This window comes from Daphnia pulicaria, chromosome 2 (assembly GCF_021234035.1).
Source record: "Daphnia pulicaria isolate SC F1-1A chromosome 2, SC_F0-13Bv2, whole genome shotgun sequence".
Lineage (NCBI taxonomy): Eukaryota > Metazoa > Arthropoda > Branchiopoda > Diplostraca > Daphniidae > Daphnia > Daphnia pulicaria.
Genome location: NC_060914.1, coordinates 6,194,464 through 6,220,835, shown reverse-complemented (window position 1 = coordinate 6,220,835; position 26,372 = coordinate 6,194,464). Strand labels below are relative to the sequence as shown.

Genomic DNA, 26,372 nt, shown 5'->3' with positions numbered 1-26,372 from the left:
CGCTTTCGGGCGACTGTCCTTCGGGACTGTGTCAGAACAAGAGGGGTTGCCGCATCCCGACTCCCGCATCAGAAACAGCAGCCTTATCCGACATCCGTCGGATTGTTAAAGTTGCGGGCAATCGTCAACTCTCTGTGGGGATGGGACAAACAACCATGACAAACGCATCCAATAGCCAAACATTTCGTTTCTCCTTTTTCGGCGTGTGTAATGCAGAGAATGAAATATACACATGATGTGGAGAGTTTATAGAGATTCAAAAACGTATAAATCCATGTCAAACGCTTGATTTTCGTTCCGGCAATCAATCAGAAAGGAAAAAAGATAAGTAGATCATTCAGAACGATCACGAAGCAATTCGTTATAGAACGCGAGCAATGAAAAAAGAAAAGAAAAACAAATGATTTCAATTTTTCATGCAAATTTCGTCATTATGCATATCATCAAGTAAAGGCGCAAAAGAAATTGACAAAAGCACAAATTTCGAACCATCCGATCATCAAGCCGATAGGGAAAAAAAAATGATGGCGAATTGTGACAAATTTGCGTTCGTGCAAAAATCTCGACTCGGCGGAAAACTGAAAAGAAAACACAGAGCGCATGGCCAATAAGATATAGAGCGAGACTGCGAGAGGTATAGGATATTATACCGTGGACAAAAAAATAGGACGATAGAGACTCGTAAAGCAAATGGCAAATCTAAACTACAGAGAGCGAAGAGGTCTATAAGAACAGCGTAGAACGTCTTTTTTCTTTTCTTTTTTCGTTCAGATGGTCCATTGCGGCGTTCCTCGGTCACCACTTTGCCGACTAAAGATAGCATCAAATCACAAAGAAAGAAAGAAAGGCGCACTCATTTCAGTTGTGTCCCGACCGATTTCACGCAGACTCCTGGGGGCTCCAAAGACACACGGAAGGAAAAAAACAGGAACAGGCCGCGAGGTAAAAAGAAAAAGAAAAAAAAAAAACGATAAAATAAAAAGACCAGTGACCTGACTTTTACATTGGGTTGCGGTACTGGAGGGAGACATTCATTCCACTAGCGGCTGGCGATGGCTGTCAGGCGAGGCGGTTACCTTGCTCACACGACGCGCTCAAATGACCCAATGGCCGAATGATACAGATTCGGAAGAGTGCAGTGCTTTATGTAGGGTGCCTGTTGTTACCAACCGTAACTATTTAGGGCCGTGAGTATGAGCAAAAAAAACTACCGGAAAGGTTGCCGTCGATTTCTTGGTACTAAATAATGAATGCATATCCATCAACCATTTAATCCTCCCATGGTTGAGTGAACTACTCTATCAATTACCGTCTTTTTTTCAGCGAAACGAAAGACGGCTTAACCTTTTTGATTTTGTATTTTTCGTTGTGGATTAACCCACTAGTGTAATATTGACACTCGGTCTAACCATGTGGAATGATAAGTAAGCTAGCTGTATTATCATATCGTCCTCCCAATCATTCACAGTCTATATTCCTACGAGGTTTTCTCGATTCAAATTTGTTTCTTTTTCCTTTTTCGGCGAAATCAGTTCGTTGATGGAAGGGTGCTGTAGCATGGATACGACCACTGACCTATCAACATAGCCATTATTCACGCGATGTAGGCAATGTAATTTCAAACCGACGGTTTTGGGTATACAAAACAAATGGGGTGCATTGCATTAAATCAAAACGGCGTTTCATCATCGCTCTCAAATAGCCAAAACCCGACGGAAAGTGTAGAACCCCAATTTCTGTTCTAATCGACAGATGGAATGAAATTCCACGCTAGACCCACAGTGAATTCGTTACGGGGTTTCAGAGGCGAGGTCACCTGACACTCGATTCGAGCGCCAACCTCGTCTCGTTTTCTCGTACACCAAGTCTATATAGAACAGAAGAGTAGAACCCCCCCATCCCATAGAACTATAAGTACGTAGCTCTCGTCAGACGATATCTCTCTCTCTCTCTACGTGGTTGGCTGCTTGGCTACTAAATAGAATTAGGTTAATTAAATTGCCCGGCACGCTCTCCTTCCTACTTCCACGCTTCATATACGCACACACTGGGTGTGTGCGTATATATGACGCTATATAGCTGCTGGGCTTGTCATAAATAAAAATACAGGAGTCACTGAGCGAAAAATCGAGCGACTTGCACGATCCTCTACTTTTTCCACCCCCGTCTTCTTCTAGATTGTGTCGCACACTGGACGACCGGTACAAAGAGAAACATGCAACTTCTTGGCATGTCGAAAAGGAATGGCTTGTTCAATTCCAGCTGGCATTTCAATGTAGACAGCAGCAGCAGCAGCAGCAGCAGCAGTACTATTTAGTGGATATGTGAGTCTCCCCCCCCCCTTTTCTGCCCAGCCACAGCCAAGTTCGGCCAGCCAGAAAGATGGCCAACTTTGGAGTCTGTCCTGCTTTGCATGAAAACAGGATCGATGGCAACCGCTCCCGACTACTGTGGCTTTCCAATATTTGTTATGTTGTGGTTATGCAGCCCGAAAAACAAACTGGTCCATCGGCTAAGAAGAAAGCGCGGCCCACTGTTGTGAGCACACAAAGGCACTGGGAGATGATTGGAAAGTTTGGCTGGACTATATGTCCGTCGAGCGCAGCAAACGACGGGCACGTGAAGGGAAATTCAATCTTGATGGTGGGGCAAACGACCCGGGTAGATTCTAAACTAAACACCCGTGTGTGTATCTACTAGTAGTACAATCGCCTGGCCGGTTTGAATACGATAGATAAAGTATATGGTTGATGCGCGCGAGCAGCACTGCTACAGCCTCAACGACGGGCCGGAAAGGACCTCGGTCTTCTTATTGATCTGTTCCATGGCAAGGAAGGAAGGAAGGAAGGAAGGGAGGGAGGGACGACGAACCATCGCCGTTCGTCCACGCTTTCACGTTAGAAATATGTCGCTCAGGCCAATTCTTCATATATCAGAGATGCTACTACTTGGGGGCCTCTCTCTCTCTCTCTCGGCTCCTCAGGATGTGCAGCGAATGACAAGAGAGAGACTTAGAGATATGAAACGAGAGTGTGTGTGTGTGTGTGTGTTGGGAGTTATGCAGCGAGTGAAGGTCATTAGCCGGGCGAACGAGACAAGCGTGAAAAAAGGACGGGCGCAAGAGCAACAGTGGCAGACTTTTGGAAGAGATCCATCGATCGATAGCCATTACTGGAATTGAAAAGACAAAAAAAGAGAAAGAGAAAGACAAGAAGAAGAAGAATGGGAGGAGGAAACAAGGTAACAGCAAATCGTGTTCTGTTTTTATGTCCACTTGATCCAAATCTATCCGGATCGGAAACTTAGTGGATACCTTCGACATAGACAAGGAAGAGATGGTGGGTGGGTGAGGGGCGCCATTGCCATAAAAGAATATGACAAGAGCATAGGATAAAGAAAAAGTAGTTCAAAAAACAAGGAATAAAAAAGTCCCACAACTGGGATGCGCCACTTGATCCGCCAATGCGGATAAAGAGTAAACGGTCTCAACGCGCTACCACCACAAACTTCCAACACACACACAAGAAATCTTCTTCAAAATAGCTATCGACTATAGCTCTTTACACACACAAAAGAAGAACGGGCTTGGCGTGATCTCCGCTTCGAAAAATAAAATTCCTACCGGCCTGTTTTGCTGTCAAATCTTTTGGACTTTTCACCAAATAAGTTCAAAAGTCCTCAGAATGAGACCTGCGTAATATACAACTTGGCTTTTGAAGAGTAGTACTATAGTAGTAGCGTTTGTATAGAGTGCCCTTACAAAGGATTTTTTTTTTTCTTAGCCGAAAAAGTGGAGATGGCGGAGTGATGACGTGAAACTATTGTGTCGAAAACTTGCGCTTCTCTCCGAAAATGCTCAATAAAAAGCCGGCAACTTATTTCTTTCCCAAGTTCTTCTTCTTCTCTTCGTGGAAGAAGCGAGGCGGGTCTTATCTACAAGGCCAAGAAATGAGAACCAACTGTTATCCGTGGCGTATTCTCTTCCAAGACATTCCGACGCCCGTTAATTGCCGTGGGTTGAGGCTCCGCAGTTTGGCCGGGATGCATCAAAGACGCTTGAGCTCTATCGGTCGGTTGCGCTACTTATTTATTTTTTCATTATGCGCAAACTTTGACGAGAGAGAGTCTGAGATGTGCGCGAGAACAAAACCAGAAATGACGGGATGAAAAAGACGATGGAGCGGAGGACGTCCGATCGATTTTTTTCCCCTCCGCTCAGCTCTTCCTTTTTGGGGGCGGTCTGGCCGCCTTAACAGAGAAATTAATCAAGAGTCGCAGGGGCGTGTCTGATGCGGCAAATTGCGGGACCGTGAGGTGCTGCGGGCCGACTCCTAAGCCAGGCCCATTTATTACATGTCCTCCTGAAGGAGGCTGGACGTATTATACGACGTGCCAGCGACTCACGACAAAATGTAGATCGTGCCGCTGGCCCTGTTGCCCATGTAGTATACGTTCCTTTTCTTTCTTCTCCTTTCGTCCAGCGCTCGTAATTAAGAAAAATTACTTTCCATCCCACTCATTACGTTTTCCAATATATATGAACGCGCCATAGGCAAATATGTAACAGCAGTCAAGCCCTGGTGGGACGTGAATTGATTCGTTTTTAGATTAAAGTCATTTAGACTCTATGGGGTCTATATCGGGTTACTTCATAAACAGCGCTGACGACAATGAAAAATGAACTTGACGGGCTGCGCAACTTGAACAAATGACGAATTCAGTTTCGAAAAAAAAAAAAAAATATTTCAAAAAATCAGCGACGATCAACAAGCAAAAAACTACACAAGTCGATAAAATTATTCAGACTCGTTTCATGCAGATAAGACAAAATTAAAAAAAAAAGCAATTCGTAAAAAGATTCAATGTGATACGTAGGAACAAATGCTGTTCGGAGTGTTCGCACATGCAGGGTGATGCGGGACGATCATAACATCATTCTGCCTGTCAATAATAAAAGGCAATGCACGACAACTTTGTCGCTTCTGTTTTGTTTTTTTGTTTTTTTTTCTACGCGTCGCCAAACATATAACAACCACAGCAACGTGCGCCTTTCTGCCAGTTGTTTATCGGAACAGTCGGGAATAAGTAGATTGAAATGAATCACTTACCGATTTCTTGAGCATCCCTTCGTCTCCCATGTTCCGCAAAGTTGGCGATGCAAATGACAAGTCAACTTTTTAATCAGCACCTGAAAATCAAACAGAACTGTTATTAAAATCATTTTGCGCGTCTCTTATTTGGAAAATTGTCAATACCGAGAAACGCCCCAAACAATCAATCAAATAGGAAGGAAGAAGGAAACGTATTTTCTTTTTTGTTCAATTTCTAAAACTAATGTAAAAGCTTGAGCAACTTTTTCTCAGTCGAACAGATAACCTTCAGCTTGATCTTACTCTGATACCCCTCGTCGAACTTGGTACCCTCGGTGAACCATTTCGAAGAATTTCCTCTTGTTTTTCCTGTTTTTAATTTTGTAATGAGATCCGATGGAAAGTTTATGTTGATACGATACCCAAACAAAATTGGAGTATACACTGTACAGTTTATCCTTCTCGTTGCGTAAGCCAGATGTCGACAAACTGTTTATTGGGTTGTAGACTGAATCTATCCTCGTTTAACCTTTCGAAAACGAATCGAGTTGTGAAGAAAAGCTTGGCGTAATTCACTCGCCGAGTACTGAAATAAAAGATGCTCTTTCCTCCTCTTATGGCTCTCGAAAAATGTACGAATTCTTTTTAAACAAAATGACGATGAATCGAGTCTAACATATAACGAAGAAAATCGTGCACACGTTTAAAAGCCGCAGTTATTCATGCGAAAGATTCACCCCATTATGTTTCTACGTTTAACACCTTCTTGCTTTGACATTCCTCAACAGATCACGTTGTCTCCCTCACATGCCGACTCGTACAATAACCGTGAAGTAGCGACACTGTCACGATAAAATGAAATGACATCAAGTGCGATGATTATCGCTCCACCCGCATTTCTTTAAATTATTATTTTGATGATCGGACAACATCTGTCGCCAAAATTCATTGTGTATGTACCTACTGGACAGATATGGCCACTATTATTTTGACAGAGTGATGGCACAATCCTATTGTTGGAAACGGCTGGAACTCTGCGATAGTGGTCTTAGGTCTCACAGTGTTCTATTTATTTAGACGGATGGATCTGAATCGATTCAGGTTCAACTAGCACCAAGGATTTCCTCGGTGCTAGTTGTGTACAGTTGCAATGTTATGGCGTGAATCTCGGGGCAGATGGGCTCGTTTGCAGTTGAATAACCGAGAAGTTGGTTTCTGCGCCCGCACACAAAGTTTCTGATTGTCAGATGAATTACTTGGCAGCGAAATGACGGAAGACTTTAGCATTAGCCTTCCACTTACGGCGAATTTTGAAAGCTACCAAAGCAGAAATACATTTTAGGCGAAAAGCACGAACGTAGCCTTAAAATAGGGCATTCTTTTCGTGTCAAGCGTTATATCCAATTTGGTTGGCAAATAGAACTGGCCGAAACATCTCGTCAAATTCTGCACTACCATCGACACAAGAATTTAAATTTCAAACGAAATTTACCCGGAATGCCGTTCTATTGAACGGGGTAATTTGGGCTCTAAAGGTCGATAGGATAACTAATAGGCTATAGATCAGCACAGACATCCAACGACGCTATAAGAACAAATTATCACGAGAAGTGAATGAATCCCACTTAAAAGTCATAGTTGCTTGCTGGTAAAGCATTTAGAATTTGTCAATGTTTGAAATCGATACTTTGGAACTACTACATTAGGATGCAGTCTTGTAAACAATGCACATCTTTGCAGTCTACACGTCAGCCCAATTCCAAGAAATTTCATTATTCCATCTTTTCTAAATATATTTGAATAATCAGATCGGCATGAATAAAAGGGAAAATAAATGACTAAGAGTAGAAAAGTGCTTGGAAGATCCTGACTTGAAATGGATATTCCGCCACTTCCTTCTGAATACATGGGGAATGCGATCGCATGACAATATCCGCAGAGTTTATCCCACCGGGAAATACGAGTCGTCCACCCTCTTCTCATCTGCTAAATAAAATGCCTCTCATTTATTAGAGCAATCTCCAATAGAGCGCCAGACAGACAGTAATGAGAGCCCCAAATGACATGGCATGACGGAAATATTGTTTTCGAATGAGAGAGTCCGGTCGATAACCTCTCACGTTTCATGTGTGCCTTTGCTAAATCCCAGAGCAGCCTATACAGACTGTGCACACACACACGAATTGACTCTGTTGGTTGGCATATCAACCGTTTTTCGCTCATCCCAGCGTCGTAAAGTGGATCCACTCTCGTGATCATCTTTCTCATTTTTGTCTCCACCATCCTAGTGTCTACGCTATAGACCATAGCTATAGCTATAGACAGTGCCACACAAGAAGTAGAGTAATCACATGAGAAGATCAATCATTCCAAGGATCGCTTAGTGCCAAAGAGCTCAGGAGAGATTTGTTTGATGATTGGCAATGTCATGACAGCGATACATTACGGTAACTGCGTTTGCCTACAATAATGTTCTCCGAAACCGTGGATTATATGGCGAGTTTTTACCGTCAAGAGTATTAACACACCACTGACAGCAATGAAGCAACGGGCCGACAAGAGAAGAAGGAGGGGGAAAAAAACCAGAGTCGGTGGCCATGGTCACCAAGGCCGAACGCTAGAAACACAATCATGGGAAATAGACACATAATTTCCCATAGGATCGTGGACTCGTCGGGAGGGGGAAAAAAAGAAAATCTGATTTTATTTAAGGCTTTTCTTTTTTACAACATTGCTAGAAATTGAAGCTACCAATTTGCTCTACCTTAGTTATACTTGACACTCATTCTCTATTTAAAAAACCTATCGCAATAATATTCGAGGGAAAATAATTCATGCATACACAGGTTGTATGCATCTTGATTCGTGGTAGAGTCTTCGGCAGAGTACCAAAATGAGCAAAATCTCATAAAGAAAACCCTGGAAGTGCGCAATTTTTCTACAGCCTTATTCGTCTATTTTCGCAGTTAACTTTCTCCCATAAAGCAAATCTTCATTGCCCTTTTCTATTCCACGAAAAAAACATCAGCTCAAATATCGACAATGAATGAATGAAAAGGAAGCAAACTTGTGCGATAAAAATATCCAAACGAAAAGCAATAACAGTTTCTAACTAACTCCCGAACTTTGGCAATGTTGGAAAAAGTCGAAACATGTAGTACAGGCCTGCTTGCCTACCGTCCATTTGATTCAGCCAAAACTCTTATAAACTAAGACGCTTCCTAATGGTCAAAACCAAGGAAACGAGGCAGTGGTCACGTTTTCAAGCGTGAAAGTTGATCATTGCCGTACGTGCTAGAACAAGTCGACACGTACTCGGATTCCAATTCATTCATGACTCATCGTCTTTAGTCTTTAGCCCACCCACAAACAACCGCATTCCAAACGCTCATCTCCCGAAAATAACACATTTTGACAAAATTTCCCCAACACGAAGAAAATGCAATTTCGAGTGTTTTTTTCCCTTTATTCCTGATAAAAATTTACGGGGCATCTAATCAAAAGAGAAAATGAATAAAGAGATCGCTATATATCGTTTCATTTCCCGCCTCTCCTGTCTTCTTCAATTTCATTTTCCCTTTTTGTTTTGTCGACGCCACTCTCCCTCTCTCTCGAGTCCTGCAGAACGCGGAAGAAAGACGGAACAAAAAAAAAGCAATAAATAAAAAATATCCCAAAGATGCATTACGAATTAATGCTCGACTGCTTTTGGCAGGAGCACGTCACGGCTTTTAGTTGTCAGGGAGGACCGGAAAGAAAAACTCGAATCCATCATCTAAGATGTCTCCCGTTTGCAAAGTAATTAAGAATAAGACAACGGTATAAATACGAAATGGATTAGTTGGACGATACATAAAAGATTCTTGAAAAAGAAAGTCGCGAGATCTTTCGAGAAAATGGGGAAAGACCTTGGTAAAACAAAGCAAATGAAAAAAACCAAAGGGACTCTGTCAAGGTTCTGAATGGGAAAGTGGCGCGTGCTGTTACGTAAAATGCACACCTGGCAGTTATCCAACTAGTTGTTATTTGTTGGCCGAGACCAACAAACTTTGGAAAAGTTAAAAATATCATCATCTCCCCTTCTCTTGAATTGATACACGGCGAGTGCAATCATGCACTGAGCACACGAGAAACTTTCAAGTGTCAAAATCGAAATTTAAATAAACATATGGACTGCAATGTGCAAAATAGGCTCTAGTCGATCGTTTGCTGGGCCATTGGACTCTCGTGCTGTGTCCTAAAAAAACGTGGCGGATCGAGCTCTGCCGGCCGTTTGCTCTGGTTGTGTGTGTACATAGTCTATGCACGGCGGACCACTTTGACTGAACTTATATAACTGCTATGTTATGGAAAAGTAGACTGCTGGATTGCACTGTGTAATAACAAGACACTTCCAGGATCGGTTCGTTATTGCCAAGGAAATGAGGGCGACTGCCGTCGAAAACACTTCACCTTTAAGCCGGAATTGAAGCGCGAGTGACTTGAGAGAAGGCGGATAAGATCGCCCTCAGCCACTGCTTTTGGGAGATTTTTTCCAGCCCTTTCTTTTCTTGCGAGCCAATCGTTAGAAATACTGACAAGATGGCGGAGATGACTATCCTTCAAAGTCCCGGTTCAATGATCATCATCTGCCCTTCGGAAAGAAAATAACAAACCCCCCTCTTCTTGGCTGCGCAATCTAGATCGAGGTGTCTATTAGTGTGACCCGTCAATGTGAAAAAGAAATAAACATTCGTCTTTGGACTCGTCCAAATGCCCTGCAGCTATTTTTCATTAATCCACAAACAGGCCGCTTCTGCGCAGGTGGAAAAATCAAAAGGAAAGATGGGGAGTGTTTTGTTTTTGAATACCTGAGCGATTTGTTTGTCCCGTTTGTGTGACACCAAAAACTGGCAACTTGATGTAGAAGATTGAAAGTTGTCACAGGTTCCAACGTTTTCTCTATTGACCGGTGCGGAAGATTTCAGCGGCTGCTAAATAAAGTACTGAGAAAGAGCGTCTGGCCGAACTGACTAACTACAGTTAAAAAACTTGACTGGGGCGCCCGTTTGGACGAACGCAGACGTCTGTTGGCGCAGGTCTGAGCCGAGTCACTACCCAACGTTTGAGAAGAAAGAACGTCATTTCAATATTTCCGTGCAGCACAGACGACGAGAAAAAAGGGGCGTTGACCAACGGGATGGCTGCAGCGTAGCCTAGATAAAAGCGGCTTCTTTTTGACCCACGCCGACGTCTACTATAAACACACACCAAGACCAAGTCGACCGTTATCGATTCACCACCGCAAGCGGGAGGGACCGACTGTTTCAGCCGCCGGCGAGCTCGCCAACATCAAAGAATAACGGCCGCCGTTGATTGGGCTTGACTAGACAGTCGAAATGACCCACTATTCCAATAGTTCGATCTATCCAAGGAGTTTTGGTTATATGCGTAGCAGCTAAATAATTTCGTGTGTAGATTTTAATTTTTTAATTTTTACATCAATTGCGCCTTGGACGTATAAGCAGGTAGGCGCTGTATCCATTCTCCAGATAAACCCGATTTTCCCGTTTCTTTTGAAGGACACACCTTTCCTTTTTCAAATGCCAAAAGACAAAACAACATTTAAAAAAAAAAGGGGCGTGTGTAGATTCTTTTTCCAGATTTTGTCAGCCCTTTCTCCTATCGGTCTCGTGCACTTTACGCCAATGGCACGGAAATTCCATTTTACGACAATTTTTTAAAAAAAGGAAAAAGAGAAAAAAATGCCTTGTGGATTTCTAAGGTTTTTGGGAACGCAGCTCAATACAAAGCACAGAGCTACTTTGCACTGTTGTAGCGAAGAAACCTTTTGAATGGGGGGGGAAGAAGAAGAAGGGGTTCTCTCCGGTCTATTACGGTACGGGTGGGGGGTGGACTACATTTACTTGACAGACGGACATGTTCATCGACACTCGGGCCGTCTCGCGCTGATTTATATGACAGAAAATCTCAATTCTACCAAGCAAGACGCGAGTAAAATTTGTCGTCAGTCTCCACCCGCTGACGACCTATACCCGTGCCCATCTTCTTCTTCGCCGCACTCTCGCAAAAGGCATCCATTTGCATGTGGTACGTGGAAAACATCTTCTTCTGATTTTCTTTTCCACCGGGCGGCGACGGCGTTAATGGGATCCATTGTGCTATTTGAAGTAGTTATATCATCTCTCTCGGATGATATCCCACTTCTTTCGTCTCCACGAGGACACTTTACAGATGATAACAAAACGCTCATCATCTTGCGTGGTTTAGCACCCATGCGACTGTCTGTCTGTGTGTGTCTATTTTTCAGCTTTTGTTGTTTCCTTCACCAGCAGCACCGAGCAGCAGCACAGAGGAGCTTTGGTGCTTTCACGATATATCAGCTCAAATGAGGTAACAAGCAAAAGTATTGATCTTCCCGCCTGCCTTTCTCCCCCCCCCCCCCTCCCCATCGCCCGTCTTGTGTTGTCAAGATTTTTATCAAAATAATCTACTACATTTTGCCAGCGCTATTACTCTTGATTTACTCGCTTCATCCTGCATTCGCCTTGCCTGTCGTCACTTGGAATAAGAAAATAGAGAGAGAAAGATATTTCTCAACGTCGCCTAGATACATAATGTAGGCGTTATGTGTAATACCACCTACCTACCTATTCCCTTCGGTGGACCTCCAATGACTTTGCCGCAGTAGATCAAACGAAACCTCCGTCCACCAAGTCAATCGAATTCGTCGCTACGTGAATTCGCTCAGCTGTTTCCTGCTGTGTGTACTGAAATTCAATTGGCAAATGCCTACCGAGCTACCGAGGTGAATACCTCTGCTGCGTTATTACCAATTTACCCTAGTGTCTTTGAGAGCTGGTGGCCATTGGAATTGAAGTTTATTTGGGAGTTTTATTATTATGCGGCGACAAGCCAAAAAGAAAAGAAAAGATAAAACCGACATGCATAGATGACACATTACACGTCATCTTTGGCCGGCCATTTCATATGGCACGTCAAAATGCGGGAGAAGCCGAGACAAGTATATTCCGGATGGATGATGGTTTTGTTTTGACCAGGCCGCCTATATATACGGTATATATATACGACATCCTGGACCGTGACTCCTTGCCGGACGGAATGGCAAGAGTGTCATGGACCACTCGCTTGCTCCCTTCTTCTTCTTCTTTTTCCTCTCCATCTCTTTCTCCGAACGTTATTCATTTCTTTTTCTTATATTCGGCGCTATTCCTTTATTTCCCACGTTCTCAACATTGATCCAGCCCTCCGACGATAAGAAGGATGAAAGCGAGAGCCCAGCAGCAGCCAGCTAATGAATAATTCAAAACGGTGTGTTGATCTGCTCTTTCTAAGCGAATTCGTACCCCCGATGTTCGATCCCGAGTGCCAACACCTAATAGTCAAGCCGTGAAAACCGATCCACCGGGAGGCCCATGGGCACATTGGCTGAATCTCTCACGCCTTCTATTGCTCCTCTCTCTCTCTGTGTGGATGTATGTGTGTGGATGTGTTTCAAACCTTGGCCGCGTGCGGATGTGGAAGCGACAGAGCAAAACAGTTGGCAATGCACTAAAATCAATACATCTCTTTCCCGCATCTACCCAATCAGTACACGGCCTTTTTTCCCGCGCACGCGCCCCTAAACACCCAGCACATTCTTCATAATTAACGGCGATATTTTTACGCTCTAGCCTTTTTGAAATGAGGTGATTTTATTACCAACAACTCCTTTATTCTTTCAGGGTAAAAACGGTTGGCGCCTTGATTTAACTAATGCCCATCTAATGGAAAATGAATTGCTTTTTACAGTAGGATTACTATAGAGCAGCAAAGCTCTATTGCTTGGAAGTTTTCCCTTTCGCTATACTACCGTATATTAAGTATATATATGTATACTATATACTATATATGTTGCCCAATTCTGTCATATAGCGTCAAGTCATTTCACGCCTTCACTCGTCGCGATTGACCGATTTTTCCTGGCCGGCTACACCGTAAGACATAGTTCCTCAAGCGGATATATCGGGATATATATACTACCCAGTATATTGCATTATTATAAGAAAGCCGATCACATTAAACCTCGATTGATATATACACTCGGAATTCTAGTTCTATTCGTGTTCCGCGCCAATGCTATCAAATGTTAAATTACCTCCGGGGTTAAAACTCTACAATGAGTGATGAACAAAATTATTCATGTACTAGCCTATTAATTATTCTGGTGCAAAAAATCCTTACACCTTATTTCCCTCCAAAAATAAAAACGGTTCCGGAAATTAAAAGAAAAATGATTCAGCAGCTCTATTTCGATGAAAACTTGATATTCATAAAGTCATTACCGGCATTTTGCCTCCTCCTTTCGCGTGAGGCGAGGGATATAATTATGCGAAGCTTAAAAGGATTGAGTAGTTGAGTACGGCACGGTTACCAACCAATAAGCAAAGAGCTATAACAAATCCTACACAGCATTCTCTGAAAGAAAGAATGCATTTAAAGTTGATTCTATGCAATTTTAAATTAAAGAAAACTTTTTTTCGCTTGTCAGCTTCGACTTGACGCACGCGATGACGACAGCAGCGCATAACCATAAAACTAAAGTTTGTAAAGTGTAGGTTGTTTAGCCGACATATATTACTTGCGCTAGGCCTGTGCGTTACGCCATATTGCCTATGCAGCCTATCGGATCTCTGTAATCCAAAAAGCTTAAAAAAAAGCTAAATCTTGTTTACCATTTCAAATTTGTTAAAACCCAAATAATTCCAAAAATCGATTATAATATTCTTTGAATGTTACTTCACTCGCCGCTAGAGGCGCTGAAACGTTGTAAACAAACCGCATGAAAACGGTAATCCAGCGTTTGAAAATGGAAAATGCCCAAGCTTGATCATCACAACCACGTAAAATCAAATACATTTCACTATTACGTTTAATAATAGTCTAACTATGAAAATATCAATTTGTTAGGATTTCATTTTGAGACAATTGGAAGAATTCCATTTTGAGATTGCTGCAGAATGTCAAATTTTTTAACTAGTATCACACACGAGATTGCAAGCTACATAGAATGCACGGGAACAGTAACGCGAAATATTTTCCAATTCATTGCGTGGGTTGGAAAATTGTTGCTGCAATCCATAACTTTCATCATCGACAACCTTCTCTATTGTATGCTCAATTTTGCTGATGGCCTTACAGCAGCGAAAAATGACTTTGTCTTATTTCTTTGGGATGTAAATGATGTGTATGAAGCCTTGCTCAAGTTTGTAAGCGATACTGGAGATTTCGTTATCCATGTATTTTTAAGTTGCTTGAATTCCTTTCAGAGATGTATGACTCAGATCCACCTCTTGATTTATGCTGTGTTTGATAGTGTGTTTAACTTCCTGATCAATGCCCTCCTCAATGCTAAAGCCTTATTGATACTTATTGGCGATGGCACACTGTTTTTAGTACAGCTAGGACCTGTTCTTTTGTTCTCTGTCTTTTGTGGAATTTCTTCAGCCATCACTTGGACTTTTCAACTAGTGTGGCACTATACGTGTCAGATAGCAAATGGCATTCTTACCTGTTTTAAAAGTGTACACTATGAGCTGATTGATATTCCACCCTCATCTATGTTTGGAGTGTTGCTTGCCTTGCTCATTTCTTTGGTTTTCTTTTACTTTTTGAAGTCCATTGTGTTTTATTGGCGAAAGATGACAACTTTAATATCGGAAAAATCTTGGTTGCATATGCCGAAGTTTAGAAGACCAAATATGTTGCAACGAAGTGGAAAAGTAGAACAGGACAACTCCTCCAATATTCACCTACTCCGCCAATTGGAACAGGAACGAGAAGACAAATTGTGTATTGTTTGTCATGATCATTTGAAGTGTGTCATTCTACTCCCGTGTCGTCATTTTTGCTTATGCCAGACCTGCGTGTCAATCATACGAGAAACAGATTCGAGCTGCCCACTGTGCCGTCGTTATGTAGTCGATAGTATGAAAGTATACACCTGATTTATCTTGTGAAAGAAGAGAAGAACATGTTTTTTTTTTCAAATGCTGGTCTCATTGATGTCACTATCTTTTGGCGCTAAGCAATTTCTATGAAATAAATTACTAAAACTAACGACGTTTACTAGAAATTATTTACGTTTACCGTTTGAGACCCCCGCACAGTATTTCTTTTCTTTTTTAAGCTCTGTTTATTAAGAGTAATAAATCACTTTTGAACGACTAAAGAGACTTAAAGAAAACTGCCATAGAAAAATGGTTTTGTGTTATGTTTAATCTTGACGATATACAAGATAATTGTAAATTAAATTTTAACTAATAATAAACTTCTCATTCGAATAAAATTTCAAAATAAAAATAATTCTACGTTCTAAACTTCTAATTTATTGAAGACAACAATCGTACAGCTGGAGGATTACCGTCATGTATGCTGGACTGGGGCGAAGAAGTTGAATACACATACAGTACATAAAATCAACGGCTGAATTATAGGTGAATAAAACTACAAACAGTTTTGAAGGACGTGAACGAGGTAAGCTAACTAATAGTTAAAACGGTTACGAAATGTATTATAATGCAAAAAAATAAAAATCAGTGCGAAATTAGTCAATCTTTTTGTCCAGCTATCAAGGTAACGTTTGGTCGCATTTGTTGCGCATTGATTTAATATTGATTTGCTTGGGGTTCGAGTCGATAATCAAAAGTTCTGGTCCAACAACCAATTTAGCAGGAGGAGAAGGAAGCGATGACGAGGGGAGACCAAGGACCAATACAGTTCGATTGCTGGTGCCTAAATAAATATTGAAATAGTTTCACTCGATTATTTTATTCAACACACAATTCATTTGAATCAAATACCTTGCTGGAAAAAGCTGCATTGGCAGTTGGGCTCGAGAAGCATATCGACCGATGAATTCATTTTAACAAATCGAGCGTGTTGCAACGAAACATTGTTTACTAGTCGTAGTCGATGACCGCGCGCTGGCCGAGTTTCAGCCAGGTAAACTGATTTCGATTGGCAATATAACATTTTAAGATCCTTCGGTGTATCTGTTACGCAGCGCGGGCAACCTCGAATGTGACCTTGAGGAAAATTAAAACATGTAATAAAAAAATTCGGGCAAAATTCAAAAATTTTAAATTCAAAATTGCTAATGGCAAAATATCGTTCGGAAAAAATGTTCCAATTACCCGGGAGCACGAAGGCTGGAATAGGGCCTTCCTCTCTATCAGCAAAGCTTAAATCAAAATTATCACTCTCAAAGTTATTCCTTCGAACTGTGCGGTTTCTGCCATTCGCCACTGCGTTTGTTTGAGCAGAGCGCGTTACTTGAATAAGTTCTTGCGGTGAACCCGGTGATTTCTTACTGGCAACTTCTTGTATGGGTTCGACTATGACGACATCAGATAACAACGCTGATGATGTCGGGGCTGGTTGGAGCATAGGAGAGAGAAGTGTCATGGAACTAGCATCCGCCAATGAAGTTGGCTGCTGCGGGTTTTCGTTGGACGAAAAACAGCCTGGCGACAAAAATAAATAATTATTTATTGAATTTTTTTTCCCGGCAAAGAGATCAGTCGTATTCCATGAATGTATTTTATTTTTATTAAATTTTGAATGAATTGCTCTTACTGCTGGGTAGATTATAAGCGACAGTTTTGCTGTGCTCAGGTTGATAATAGTCATAGATTTTGACGTTGGCGTCCTTGGCGTCGTTCACCTTAAATACATGTTGAGCGACTACAGAAACGCATACATCACTATGAGCAGAAATCTGGTCGAAATAAAGGACCACCGTGTCGCCCTTGATTTCGTGACGTTTCACTCCAGGAAGTGTTTTTTTCTAATAAATTTGTGAACAAAATTTGGATTTTCAATAAATATTTTTTAACAGAACCAAATATTCCTAGTCTTCTGAAATTTCGTACATTCAGTGATGCCTTGTCAACTTCAAAGCCGGAAACGAATCCGATTTCGATTAGCGCCATGTTGGATTCTTCATGTTTGGATCCGAGATATCGGCTGCAAACCACTACCTGCTGTTGACATTTGTTTTTTTGGCCAGCATCGCTTTGCACAGGCACGTTACTGACATTTAAATGAAATGCGGCTCTGAAAAAAAGAAAGAAAACAGAAACAAATTCAATCAAATAAATGAAACAATCCCGGCAGTTGTAAAACATACGATGGAGGTGGTGTGCGGACGTTGTAGCGAAGAGTAGCCTACGGTCAAGTCAAATATTGAAGTTGCCAAAAGTCTCAAACTAAATAATAATGTGATGACGAAAAACCTGGAGGACAGCACAGCCAGTTCCGTCGCCAACAGTGGCAATATGGACCTCGGTGGCCAAAGGAGACGGGAGATCGATCCGGCGCTGCACTAGACGGTCGTGTTCACGAATTCGAGCATAATTCTCAAACTCTCCCGCTGTGACGAGTATTTCCATATCGACTGTCTGGGTGCCGATAAGCGAAGCGTATGCTGCAATAGCCTGAAATGTCGAATCATTCAAGTTTCAGCTTGCAAGTTGATTTGTCGTCACACAAATGTGTCAGCAGCCAACCTGAAGGGCGACGACAGTGTCCTGAGTCGAAACAAATCCTCCTTCGCTATTGCGCTGCTTGGAGAGCCAGCGAACAATGGAACGGGCCTTCAGTAAATCTTGGTTACTGCCAAGTTTGACCAAGCTTAATAACACGTACGACGTCATCTCAACATTCAGAGCCGGTCCACTTTCTGGTCCGGTGGTCAAAAAATATAGTTTCATTAGCTCACAGTTATGGCAGTAACTACGTACGTATATACTGTAATTCCACCAATCAGCGGACACAATGAAAACAAAGTTTGAACGCACCGGGTTTCTGCCACCAAAGTAATGAATGATTGCTTTGGGCGCGAGCCATTAGCCAATCAATGTGCTGTCGTGAAGCGTCAGACTGGCCGGCCAATGCTAGAGCGTAGGCAGTCAAAGCTCTGGTGTACACATCGTCCATTTCAGTCTCGTCGGGTTCCAGACAGGGTAACGTATTTTTCAATAACTTGTTCACAAGTGACGCCGTTTTTTTCCGTTCCGCACTTTTGCCCGAATCTTCGGTGTACATTTCCAAAAGTGAAATTAATGTGAACGCTGTCAGCGGCGCTAAATTCTCTTCGTTTTCCGCCAATCCACCCTGGTGAAATTTCAACATTTTTTAAAAGTCCGTTTCTACTTTAGAATAAGGGGAAAAAAGTAAAGGCACCTTCAAATCTCGATGGAGTACAGTGCCAATGACGGGGAAACATCCATTTTCCAGCTGTTTAGATTGAAGCCAGTGGACGGACGTTTGAAGTTCATTGTCGTCGATGTGAATGTAACGGCGTGAGGCGGCGAATGATTTGACAACAAAAGCCGTCAGCCACAGAGAACCATTCTCGTCCGATTTACCGAACGCCGAATAGGAACCGTCGTCGTGCCGGTACGTGAGCTCACGTTGATACCCTAATACATGTCACATAAAAAAACAAAACAAGATTGAATTGCTTTATATAACAGTCAAATGTTTTTTTTTTGTTTTTTTTTCATGATGTCTCAAACCGCTTTTCATGAAGTTAACGGCTTTAGTCTTAAATGAAGGTTCCAGTTGATTAGTAGCCTCCAAATATTTAGTGACGTAGATATTAGGAGTGAAAAGGATCATGTTTTGCTCGCCACAACCCATCGGAAGACGAACGAGACCCGACAAACCCTATCAGATGGCAGCCATCGTCATTTGAGTAAATTTTTAAAATTTAGTACTCCTTTGTAGATTATTATATTTGCTTACCTGTAATGCAGGTCCCATGAGGTCACCAACGGCAGTCACCCAGGCTCTTGCCGATCCTTCCACTAGATCATCGGGTAAAGCTAAATCCCAGACAATTGTTTTATCTTCGTCAAAATCTGTTTTTAAAAAAAAGTTACATGTTAACAATGCGACGCTGATTCTCCGCTTGAAAAGTTAGATACCTTTAGGACAAGCCATGTGAGAATGAACGCGTTCAACGGGGAAACCTTCTGGTACAACGAGCAGTTCCTTAATCACATTATCGCTGAAAGCGGAATAATCATTACGTTCATTAACGAGGAAGATGGCAATAATATAACTGACGGAATCTACCCAACAGTTCAAAGATATCTCTTAAATCTTGAACACATATCAACGAGTACCTCGCACTTGGCAGAATTTCCGGGCCACAGTCTCCTGGATAGTTGTCGTCAATGGTGGCGAAGGCGGAAACGTTGTGCGTGCCCATCTCGATGGCGTGGATAAGGAAATGATGAACAACACTGTCTCTGGCCGGGACGCAGAGCAGCACAGAGTCGGAGACGTTCATCAATTCGAACTGCTCCGAGTAGGCCAGCGTCAATCGAATAGGCAACGGATGAGGCGCGTAATTGAACACGGAAATCTTGAGCTGCAGCTTCTCAGTTCGTTTCACCGAGTAAGGCAAATGCAGTTCGACGAAGAAAGGCTGGAAGGCTTCGATGTTTGCGGATGAGCTCATGCCGAAACCCTGAGACTCGGAGACGCAAAGGGCTCGACCGACCCATGTGGTAATCGTATGAGGAAGGGTGACTGCTTTGCCGTATTCTCCTTGAGAACTGGCAAATTGAACGTCGTCAATTAATAGTGATTTTAATGGGTGTTATATATTTATTCAGCATACTTGAGATGAACCAAATCCCAGAGCCAGGTTTCAGGAAAGTAAGAACGAGCACTGACGGTTGATTTCAAATCGACCACGTTGTCGTATGAATTAACTAAAATTGAAAAGTTGTGAATTAATTGAATGACTTAGGAAGACGAAACTTTCAACCAAACCATCTTCGGTCGCTTGAACAAACGTCCTGGATTCGGCATAGATTGCTTGGATGTTTCTCTCTATTCGAAACACAGTTAAGTTAGTTGATTTAATACAAGCATAACACATGGAAACGTAGCCTGATTCGACGCTTATTGGAGTTATAAAGATAATTTACCGGAAGGTACTTCAGCCTGCATTTTCTTTAGTAATCCTCCACGACGCATGAGGTACATTGGGAAAATCCTCGACTCCTCTGAGCACGGTCGAGTTTCAATGTTTAAATCAGACATAACCAGCACTCCAGCATGCTGTGAAAACAATTGGTTTTTAGACAAAAGAAATTGAAAAATTTGGTATTGGTCTCAGTTACATCAAAAGCTTCCATGGCGTCTTTGAATTGGGCGGTAAAGTGTCCAATAAAAAATGATCGCTTCCGGCGACGAAGATCATCATCAAAAGTACGACCCGACTGCTCATTTTCTGTTTTACAAAACAATAAAATTATGAAGGATTTTTTTTTTTTTTTTTAAGGAATAAGTTTAATATTTTGTCTTACTTTTTTCACAGTATTTCCAGTCTGGTGTGACTTGCTGGGGATAATTCCCAGCAGGAATGTGCAGGCCGGGCAACCAACTGTAAATGTTTGATTCGGATAACTGTAGATCCGGTCTTGCGTAAGTGACACTTCGATCGACGACAGAATAACCGCAAATGGAACCAGCGCTAGCTTTCAAATTAATCGTCACATTTTGACCGGGTTGCTTTTTCTTGGACGACCAAGAAAATTTCACCTTTAAAAAAAATAAAAAAAAAAAAAAATTAAAATCAGTTATCTTCGTGAATATATTTTGGGCCAAGAAATGCTCCGTACTGGATTTGGGAAGCAGTTTTCAATCGGTATGTCGATGTGAGCAGTGACCACTTCTCTGTCATCCCGGACATAATAGGCCAGCAAGGACATTTTAGGGGCCAATTCGGGAACGATTTCGATTTCAAATTCCAAGTCGCCGACGGGTTTCAATGAAGATTCGACGTCAGACTCGGATTCTGACCCACCATTATCACTTCGCTTGTTGAGCAGCGTTTCACCCAAACTCAAATCGATGTTGTCTTCCTCGCGGAATTTGACTTGTTTCACGCCCGTTTGCATGACGTCACCCCTGGCCATCACCTGCAGTACCAGACATTTCTAGAATCAACCCACAAGCTTCTAAATCTAGTTTCACTATTCAAACTGACAATGTAGTGAACGTTAAAGTTGATATCCTTATCTGCGGTGAAGTAGAGCTTGACCGGAAGTACCGAAAGACAGGGGACATCTTTCGGATAATTAGGAGGCGGAACGAAGACCATGGAGCTATTACTGGGTGAATAGAGACTGCGGATATTGAACTGAGTTTCAGCGATGACATCCAGCTGAGGACCCACAGCTCGGCGCTTCCTCCTGTTTGGTATCGTTGCCTGCGACCACAAAAAAGTTACACATCACCGACACTCTGAATTCAACAAAAAGAAATCTAAACTTTTACTTTGATATTGTACTCTGTTATTTCCGGCTCAGTAGGAAGCAATTCGAAACTGACAAATCCGTTGGCATCTGTCTCACGAAGAGAGCAATACTTTGGCGTGTTGCTGACGCTTGGACGCTTCACGCTGGGCCTGCGATGGATATTCTCTTCTTTGACGTCACTGTTGGCGATCGTGGGATTGGCGCAAATTTCAACGGAGGTGCCGACTGCCGGTTGATTATCAGCCGTAGTCACTTTGATTTTCCCGTAGTAAGGTAGACCGCTTTTAAAAGTGCTGCTGCTCCATGTGGCAATGTCAATCGACATTGTTTGACGCTGGATTTCGGTACTCCACGTGCTGTTCATTTCGATCCCTGTACCCTGTTCAGTCACAATCGCCAGGACCTGACAGAAAAATGGGAAAACAATTGGGTAAATAATAATGATCAATATGATGTAACTGGTAGCTTACTTGGAAAGTCTTTTGAATAGATCCGGTGTAAGAAGAGATGCCAATTTCATCACCCGACACTTTAAAGTTGAAGCAACCAGTGTCCCCATTCAAAACACCACTCCTGTCAAAATCAACGACGGGAACTGTTGACATGAAATTCCGGCGGAAACCATACCGAGAATCTGATTTAACTTTAAAGTTAGCTTTCACGTTGCCTCTGACTGGTTGGCCATAACTATATCTGTTTAATTGAACAATAACGTATTTATTATATGTGACAGTATAAGTAGCTGTTTTGTGTGCGGAAATAGATTCTTATACTTTGCACAGACGGAGATGATAATTTTCTGAACAGATCGATCCCCATCCTGGTTGTAGGAGATAAACGGTGGAGCATTGATGTTAACTTCAAATTTGGGCAGAACGTATTCGCGCACTTCGAAATATCGTACGCCTCTTTCATGTGACTCTCGTTCCATTTGAATCTTCCACACCCCCTGCAAGAGAAAAAAAAAGGGTGTGGTAGATGACGAGGTAACGCTTCGTTAAATTTGCAAATTCCAAACCAATCAATTTACTTGAACGGGCTCCACAGAAAGTTGGAGTTCCAACTGATGAAGACCGTGAACGGTGGTCAAATTTGTCCATTGGACTATAGTCGCCCCAGTCGGATCCTCCACCCAGACGCGCTTAATCTGAATAAAATGACGGTGATGACCTTGTGATTGTTGCCGATGAAGGAAATTGGGGCGTGCGGAATATTTAAAAGAAGAAAAAAAAAGGGAAAAAATGAAGAGACAAACCAGGTCTAGTAGAGGATACAGGATGTGATTCAGACTAAGTATTCTGAAGCGGACCAGCTGGCCTGGAGTGTACCAAGCTTTATCAGTTTGAATCAAGTGGATGGTCTCGAGTTGCCTTATAGCCACTTCCTTGATGCTGTCCACTGTGTAATCGGGCAAATTTTCGAAACGCATTCGCCAACGCAAGCGGCCACTCGTTTCGCCAGTCACAGGCACCGACAATTTGATGCAATCTTTCGGACCTGAAGAATCCGATAACACAAATATTGAAATGAATGCAAGATAGTAGGCATGTAGTAGGAAATGAATTGAATAAAGTCATTATTTCAATTAAGAAGAACAACAATTATTTTTAGAAATCTATACCTTTCATACGATGATTGTGTGAAGCGTAAACTTCGTCACCTTCTCTGGCCATTAGATCCAGAGTGCAATTAGCTGTGGTGTGGCTGCCTTCAATAGAGACACAAAATGTTTCGACGCTGTTAGACAGGAGACTTTTCGGTCCAGTGAGTAGATATCCCTGCATCGCCATCGTTAAGGCAGCCCTCCACAGCAAGAACACTAATAATTTGGTGATGTTCGTCATCACTGAATCTAAAATAACGAAATATTTTTCAAATTCAGTTTAAGAAACAATTAAAAATGATAGTGGAATAACTAAAAAAGGAATCGAGTGCAAGTGTTGAATGACAAATATTTCCGAGACATTCTGAATGAAAAATATAGGCACGAGTTTCAAGGTACTTCCTGTTTTGATTTCTTACACACTTTATGGAAACCAAGGATGGCGTAGAAAGAAATTGACAACACTTAACACTGTGTGGTTAGTATTCAAATGTCTTTTAATCGTATTCTATGAATAAAAGATGACCCTACCTTCATTGAATAGAAACGTATGATTGCGTTCACTTTTCCAGCGCCTACGCCAAAAGGAAAACGTATTGTGGTTGGTGATTTGTTAAGGATGTGACGAGCTTCTGTTTTGCGGCACGACTGATTTCTTAAACTGAGACGCCAGAGTATATGCTACAAAGCCAACAGCTCTAGGAGGGGGATCTTTTAAAAGAAAAAGAAAAAATAAAGAAAGCTGAAGCAGCGCAAGAAGAGAGGGATTGACTGCAGATGTGGAACATTTTTGGGGTTCACAGGTCAAGTTCCACTAACGCAAGAAACATGAGAAAACGCATTTCTGAGTCGCAACTCAACATCAACACATATGCTTCATCACCCGTTTACATTAAAAATATTTATGTTGTGAAATAATTCGCACGTCCCTATTGAAGGATAACGAAATTGTGGAAACCCAAACTATTCAGCAACTAAACAAAACATTTACTAGATCCGCTAGATCTGAACGTCAACAACTTTTGACTCCACGTCATCCGTTATTCGCCGAATAGACTACCAATAATTAAAGGGTTTTTCCAATTTCTTCAGAATGTCGTAACTTCATCTACAATATTTGCCTCTGCAAACTATATAATTATACTACTAAACCCTTGCTGGATAAAAATATTGCCTGCACAATGTTTGGGAACGCTTTCGACCAGTGATACTTAACCGACTGCAGGCAGACACCACAATCACTCAATGATCTTGTTGTTCCCACTGTAAGAGAATGGATGCGGGATGAAAGATAATGAATGAAACGATTAAAAGTTAAATTCCAACCAATTTTTTCCTCCGTTGAACCTTTAGAATGCTAGCTAAAACCGGATTGCCATTCGTCAACTCTTCTCAGTGTAGTCTAACGTTCAGGCTGCTCTTCCATTAGATAACACTGCCAACACATTTCAAGGAAACTTTAAACCAAGTCGCAAATCCAAGAGTAGTTTGATTATGCCTTTTTATTGACTTGATCACATTTCAAGAATAGAACAAGTAGGCACAAATGGACACGTTTAAGCGTCAGCAATGGTAACTTCAACCTCGACGCCAGGCTCAATCGAGAAAGATGTGATCTGCTTAACGATCTCGGCTGGGCTCTGGAGATCAATGATGCGTTTGTGAATACGCATTTGGAATCTGCACAGCAAAGGTAATTAATTATTTTAGCAGTTCTAATTGACTAATACAATATTACATACCTGTCCCAAGTCTTTGATCCCTCACCACAAGGAGTCTTACGAGTAGTGATGCGCAGAGTCTTGGTAGGCATGCGGACGGGTCCCTTCACGCGGAGGTTCTTGTCCTTAGCAGCACCAACCAACTCGGAGCACACTAATTAAAACACACTCAATATTAGTAACTAGAACATATTTATCGAGAATTAACAACATACCTTTCTCGAGAGATGGAACATTGCGGGATGTCAATGTAATTCGGATCTTGTGAATTACAGCCTCTTCAGCCACCGGTTTACCAGTGTCCTTGTAGGCCTGTTACAAAACATTAAATATTTAGAATCCATGATACGATGGGTAGACATAATACGAACAGAAATGAAATCAAATGAATAAGAAACAATAATTACCATGTTTGAAGTTTACAATTCACGGCTTGGCCGAGATGATCACGGATAATTCGCGACCAGGCGCTGAACCAAGCTCGCAAAGTGGAGTGAATGAGAGCAGACGCTGGAGGTCTGAAGCGGATAAAAAATGGCCGACATGGGAAGCGCAACGTTGTGACTATTAAAGCATTTTTGAGAATATATTATTATTTTGTTTGAATTTATTTATTTCAAGAAATTTTTGCAAGTATTTAGTTTTTATTTTATGATATTAATGTTATTAATGAAATATTAATAAAAATACAAGATAAGAATGAAATATTTTAATTTTGGCAACGTAAGCTGGATGTTTGAGATTATTTTCAAACCAGAGCCCTTAATGGCTCCAGTGCTTCCACTTCTAGGGATATTTCCCTTTTTAGGGGGATTTTGGACCTTTTTTTTCAATCTAGGGGGAAAATTTTGAAATCTAGGGTCTAGGGTTTGTCTAGGGTGATTTAAAAAATACTAGGGATTTAAAAAATTTTTCGCCTTATTTGATTAGTCGTTAAGGGTTTTATGGTTAGTGAGTGATAGATATGGCACCACTGGTGCCAAATTGCTATTCCCGCTATTTTTTTTTTGTTTTTAAGACATGTTATGAGAGCCACCAAGTGGCTAATCGTCAAAATGAATACGGATAAAAAATAAATGAACATTTACTGAAAATTCTAGGGTAATATTTAGGTATATTGAAAAAAATGTATTTAGGGATTTTTCTGGGGACTTTTATTTTTTTTTAAGGATTTGTGTCCCTAGACTGGCAACGTTCTAGGGAACCCCCTTCTCAAAAAGTGGAAGCACTGAATGGCTCTGTTCAAACTAAAAAATTTCAACTCTGGACCAAAGTTGTCTAAAGAAACGGTTCGATAAAGTAAAGTTAATTCAGTTTTCTTATGGAAACATAGATAAAGAACCTTGAAATAAACCCTTACAAACCTTCAAGTTAATTAACGGAAGAATGGGGCTTAAAAGTAAATTTATGGAATGTAACAAAATACTAAAATACTCGTTATTATGCACGATTAAAGCCGTGTTAACTTATTCCATCATTTTGTAAGGATAACTTGCGAAGAATTTGACCTTTATGGTTCTTGTTAACAGGCCAAATTTATAATTTCGTGACTTGTAGACAGAATTTTGCAACACATACGTTTGATCGCGGGAGTTAGTTTTCTATAATGTAAAGAGTG

General features: G+C 41.6%; 3 protein-coding genes and 1 long non-coding RNA gene across 4 annotated transcripts; 1 reads left to right on the top strand and 3 right to left on the bottom strand.

The window, feature by feature from the left end:
- Positions 1 to 138: 138 nt before the first annotated feature.
- Positions 139 to 10,211, bottom strand: LOC124326958. Its single transcript, XR_006915943.1, has 3 exons — positions 9,941 to 10,211; positions 5,109 to 5,188; positions 139 to 891 (listed from the first exon to the last, which is right to left on the bottom strand). It is a non-coding gene; the product is annotated as an uncharacterized LOC124326958 (long non-coding RNA).
- Positions 10,212 to 13,839: 3,628 nt separating this feature from the next.
- LOC124325955 lies at positions 13,840 to 15,209 on the top strand. Its single transcript, XM_046784535.1, has 2 exons — positions 13,840 to 13,993; positions 14,061 to 15,209. Exon 2 carries the CDS (start codon positions 14,111 to 14,113, stop codon positions 15,095 to 15,097), a length of 987 nt encoding a protein of 328 aa, XP_046640491.1. The 5' UTR covers positions 13,840 to 13,993; positions 14,061 to 14,110; the 3' UTR covers positions 15,098 to 15,209.
- A 246-nt stretch (positions 15,210 to 15,455) lies between these two features.
- LOC124327561 (alpha-2-macroglobulin-like) lies at positions 15,456 to 23,702 on the bottom strand. Its single transcript, XM_046786521.1, has 28 exons — positions 23,565 to 23,702; positions 23,052 to 23,282; positions 22,686 to 22,927; positions 22,461 to 22,577; positions 22,204 to 22,379; positions 21,901 to 22,123; positions 21,450 to 21,833; positions 21,160 to 21,381; positions 20,792 to 21,091; positions 20,477 to 20,711; positions 20,291 to 20,400; positions 20,096 to 20,228; positions 19,938 to 19,997; positions 19,783 to 19,876; positions 19,283 to 19,717; positions 19,082 to 19,164; positions 18,900 to 19,015; positions 18,671 to 18,821; positions 18,336 to 18,574; positions 17,951 to 18,266; positions 17,660 to 17,832; positions 17,387 to 17,587; positions 17,281 to 17,318; positions 17,024 to 17,207; positions 16,728 to 16,938; positions 16,286 to 16,615; positions 15,953 to 16,177; positions 15,456 to 15,884 (listed from the first exon to the last, which is right to left on the bottom strand). Exons 2-28 carry the CDS (start codon positions 23,272 to 23,274, stop codon positions 15,721 to 15,723), a joined length of 5,385 nt encoding a protein of 1,794 aa, XP_046642477.1. The 5' UTR covers positions 23,275 to 23,282; positions 23,565 to 23,702; the 3' UTR covers positions 15,456 to 15,720.
- Positions 23,703 to 24,517: 815 nt separating this feature from the next.
- LOC124327562 (40S ribosomal protein S20-like) lies at positions 24,518 to 25,319 on the bottom strand. The gene is made up of 4 exons (XM_046786522.1): positions 25,162 to 25,319; positions 24,970 to 25,066; positions 24,776 to 24,908; positions 24,518 to 24,713 (listed from the first exon to the last, which is right to left on the bottom strand). The coding sequence occupies exons 1-4, from the start codon at positions 25,162 to 25,164 to the stop codon at positions 24,590 to 24,592; spliced, it is 357 nt and encodes a 118-aa protein (XP_046642478.1). The 5' UTR covers positions 25,165 to 25,319; the 3' UTR covers positions 24,518 to 24,589.
- Between the last annotated feature and the right edge of the window lie 1,053 nt (positions 25,320 to 26,372).

Excerpts from the sequence above, each read along its gene's own strand:
- LOC124327561 (XM_046786521.1), bottom strand. The coding sequence starts at position 23,274 with ATGACGAACATCACCAAATTATTAGTGTTCTTGCTGTGGAGGGCTGCC. Across the intron at positions 21,834-21,900 it reads CTATTCAAAAGACTTTCCAA|GTCCTGGCGATTGTGACTGA; the intron begins GTAAGCTACCAG and ends TTTTTCTGTCAG. Across the intron at positions 20,401-20,476 it reads CTGGAAATACTGTGAAAAAA|AAAATGAGCAGTCGGGTCGT; the intron begins GTAAGACAAAAT and ends TTTGTAAAACAG.
- LOC124327562 (XM_046786522.1), bottom strand. Across the intron at positions 24,909-24,969 it reads TGTTCCATCTCTCGAGAAAG|TGTGCTCCGAGTTGGTTGGT; the intron begins GTATGTTGTTAA and ends TGTTTTAATTAG. Across the intron at positions 24,714-24,775 it reads GGATCAAAGACTTGGGACAG|ATTCCAAATGCGTATTCACA; the intron begins GTATGTAATATT and ends TTTGCTGTGCAG.
- LOC124325955 (XM_046784535.1), top strand. The coding sequence starts at position 14,111 with ATGTCAAATTTTTTAACTAGTATCACACACGAGATTGCAAGCTACATA.